Here is a 3,725-nt window from a genome sequence, read left to right on the forward strand (position 1 = left end):
GGAAAAATGTAGCAAGTTCAAAACACTAAGAGGTGTTAATGTGATATGATAATGGATACAAGCCCAGACAGATATATCCACAGTCCAGGCATAACAAGTTACACAGACATCCCGCACCTCATGTATAGATACAAGGACCAACATGGAGACCAAACAAACAATGATAATAAAGATTTGATCTCACCAGTCCCCGACTTCTAATATGATATTTTCAAAATGAACACATGACCATTGACAGATCTATTCTAGAATTTTCTTTATTTAGCGTTACAAACACTTCAACAACCTTTTTTTTTTTTTAAATAAAAAGTTCCTCATATGTTCAGTGAATTAGTGAATTACAGTAAAAAAAATTGAAATGTTAATCACAGATCTTTTCATTGCTCGAAATATAATATATAGCAGGACAAGGACCCCAAACATACAGAGAATCAAATTAAGAACTACCCGCAGTTATAGTTGAGCGATCGGGATTGGGAGAAATCGGATCCCGATCTGCAATCAAGCAAATTTCATGTTTGGGATTGGCTGGAAAATGATCAGAAATCAGATTTTAAAATTTCAAGATCGGCTCAACCCCACCCTCAGCTTAACAAGAACAAGGGAACGTCTTGGAAGTGATGATATGGCCCATACACGTCCAGTCTGTCAAACGATCAAAAGGAAAACTTTTTTCTTAGATAGATATTGAGAAACAACATTAAATTAAATCAAACAATTTATTCCAATATGTTCATATCATGAATCATTGTAATACATGGCGGTATTTTATATTTGATTTTATTGGCCTTAAAAAAAAGTTTTGCGGATCTTCAGAATTTTTTTTAACCAGAGACTCTCAAATACTTCATTACAGAAGCCTGAATCTCTTTGTTCCTTAGACTGTATATAATGGGGTTTAGAAGGGGGTAGAGTACAATAAAGACAAGGGAAATAAACTTATTAACAGTCAATAAGTTTCCTCTGTTAGGGAGAGTATAGATTACAAACATGGAGACATAATAGATAGAAACCGCCACCAAGTGAGAGCTACAGGTGAAAAAAGTTTTTTGGCGGCCTGACGTGGTGGAAATTCCAAAAATGGTGCGGAAAATATAGATATACGATATCATTACACATGTGAAATTTATCAGAATGACGGGAACCGAGAGTACAGTCATGTTAACATTCACACTGCTTGTGTCTGAGCAAGAGAGTTCTAATATAGGGGAAAATTCACAAAATAAATGGTTAATAATATTTGAGCCACAGAAATCTAATTCAGCTAACAGTGAGAGAATTACGGATACTAATGTAAAGCTAAGGATCCAAGATGAGAAAGTTAGGCCGTATCTAAGCTTGGCATTCATCATTGAGATATAATGGAGAGGTTTACAGATGGCCAAGTACCGGTCATAGGACATGGCCGTGAGCAAATAACTTTCTGTGCAGACTGTTCCCCCATACAGTTCAAACTGAGCTAAACACTCAACATAAGGTATAGTGCTCCCTTCCCTTATGATAACCTCCAAAAATTTGGGAAGAACAATTGTTATAAGGACTATGTCAGTAAATGCCAAATGTCCAAGGAAGAAATACATTGGAGACTGGAGACGTTGGCTTGTGGACACCAGTGAAATGATCAAGAGGTTCTCACATATAGTCATGGAATACAAGATCAGAATAATGGAGAAGAAAGTCAACTTGTAGTCATTCAGCTCAGGGAATCCCAATATAAAGAACTCGGTAAATGCGGTAGAGTTCACATCGTCCACCTTCATCTCTAGACGTTATATGAAGGAATCTTGTAAAGCGTTACCAAGAGGAGACATTGATAAACTTGGCTTATGATAATTTAGACTTTGGCTTAGGCCCTATGTTGGACGTCAAATCAGAAAAGTGCTGTGGGAAAAACTGCAGCAGCAACGTTTCATAGATATAATTGGCATGATGCAATTTCCAAAACCGCGATGGTGCCTGTCTACTTTGCATAATTTTCCGCATTTTGTGATTTGGATTGCAGAGACAGTAAAATGCCCTTTTTTTTTCCATGGCATTTCCGCGGCTGGCAAACCATGGTGGTTATACAACACGGGGCCCCCGAATTTTATTAGTTTTTAAAAGATCTTTTGCTTTTGTCTCCAGGTAATGTCAGTCTTACTTCTAATTCCAGAGCACTTCGGAGACAGACTTGTATCGAGGGTTAATGCTTCTGAAGAGAATATTTTCTGCAGAGACATGAACTGGTTTCCCTTGGAAATAAAAATCACTTAGAATATTCTGCCCTGTATATATGTAAGCCTGAACTCCCTGCAGGACGGACAATTAGAGGTAATAATCCATGGGGAAATATTATCTCTGAAGACATCGACAATTAGAGAGGAAAAACAATAATAATAATTAGTCTCCGGTGATGTCTGGAATTACTGAGTAGAAGATAATAATAAATCCGATAAATATCTACAGGGTTTATGTATCTGCAGTTTAAAGCTAAATACATATTAACCCTATAATGCAGGATGTTAGAAATCTACACTCTCACATAACCCGGCATTGTAGGCCCGTGTGCAAATCACATGGAGGAACTCAAATAAAGAACTTTTTCAAATTTATTTCAAAATTGCAAAGTTAGATAAGAAATTTACACAAAATATATAATCATAATTGTTTACAGAAAACACCCAAAAAGTAATTACATTAGAAATGAAAGGACAGAAAACATATTTAGTGGACAATAGAGATGAGCGAACAGTAAAATATTTGATGTTCGTTATTTGTTACGAATATCATCTCAATATTCGACTATTCGAAGGAATATGGAACCCCATTATAGTCTATGGGAGACAATGCTTTGTTTCAGGGGATCCCACCATTCACCTCAGGAGAGTCACCAAGTCCACTATGACACCCCAGGAAATGATGCCAACACCTCTGCAATGTAACTGGGACAGCAGGGGGCGCATGTCTTGGGGCATCTAACACACCAAAGTCCCTCTATTACCCCAACATCATAGCCTAACAGCCGTTACGGCAGCATTACGAGCGCTCCCATTGAAGTGAATGGGAAGTGTTCGGCAGCCCTGCCGTAACGCCGTGTGAATGGCCCCTAAAAGTGGGAATATACCTGGAAACCTTCTTTACTCCCCAAATGGATGGACAGAAACCCAAATTTAAACTCAACAAACATTACCAAGCCCCCCTTTAAATCACGTTCCCCATGACAACCACAGATGGAATAGGCAATGGGAAATTCTTCAGTCCCCCCCTGAACTGTCATTGTGTGTGTGTGATGTGGGGAGACCTTCCAAAATTCACTTTTCTAGCCCTTCCAAATTAAGTTCCAGGCCCTTAAGCTGAGCTCCCAGCAGAGATTGGGGCCCTTCAGGTGACTTCAGCCTCTACCTGCAGAGTTTTAGGCCCTTTAACTTAGTTCAGCCTTTGCACCAGCAGAGATTTCTTGGCCCTTTGAGTGAGTTGATCCTTTAAAAGGCAGTGTTTTTGGCACTTGGAGTGAGTAGAGCCTTGCAGCAAAAGTGTTTTTGGCCCTTAGAGTGATTAGAGCCTTGTACCAGCAGTGTTTTTGGCCCTTAGAGGGAGTACAGTCTTGCACCAGCAGTGCTTGTGGCCCTTAGAGTGAGTAGAGCTTTGCACCAGCAGTGTTTTTGGCCCTTAGAATGAGTACAGCCTTGCACCAGCAGTGTTTTTGGCCCTTGGAGTGAGCACAGCCTTGTACCAGCAGTGTTTTT

The 3,725-nt window shown here is 39.4% G+C and overlaps 1 protein-coding gene across 1 annotated transcript; it reads right to left on the minus strand.

The window, feature by feature from the left end:
* Positions 1 to 824: 824 nt before the first annotated feature.
* On the minus strand, positions 825 to 1,760 carry LOC142202253 (olfactory receptor 6F1-like). Its single transcript, XM_075272314.1, has one exon. The coding sequence runs from the start codon at positions 1,758 to 1,760 to the stop codon at positions 825 to 827; it is 936 nt and encodes a 311-aa protein (XP_075128415.1).
* Positions 1,761 to 3,725: the final 1,965 nt, after the last annotated feature.

Source organism: Leptodactylus fuscus, chromosome 5 (genome assembly GCF_031893055.1).
Source record: "Leptodactylus fuscus isolate aLepFus1 chromosome 5, aLepFus1.hap2, whole genome shotgun sequence".
Lineage (NCBI taxonomy): Eukaryota > Metazoa > Chordata > Amphibia > Anura > Leptodactylidae > Leptodactylus > Leptodactylus fuscus.

Bases quoted from the DNA above. Each gene is read 5' to 3' on its own strand.
- LOC142202253 (XM_075272314.1), bottom strand. From the start codon at position 1,760: ATGAAGGTGGACGATGTGAACTCTACCGCATTTACCGAGTTCTTTATA.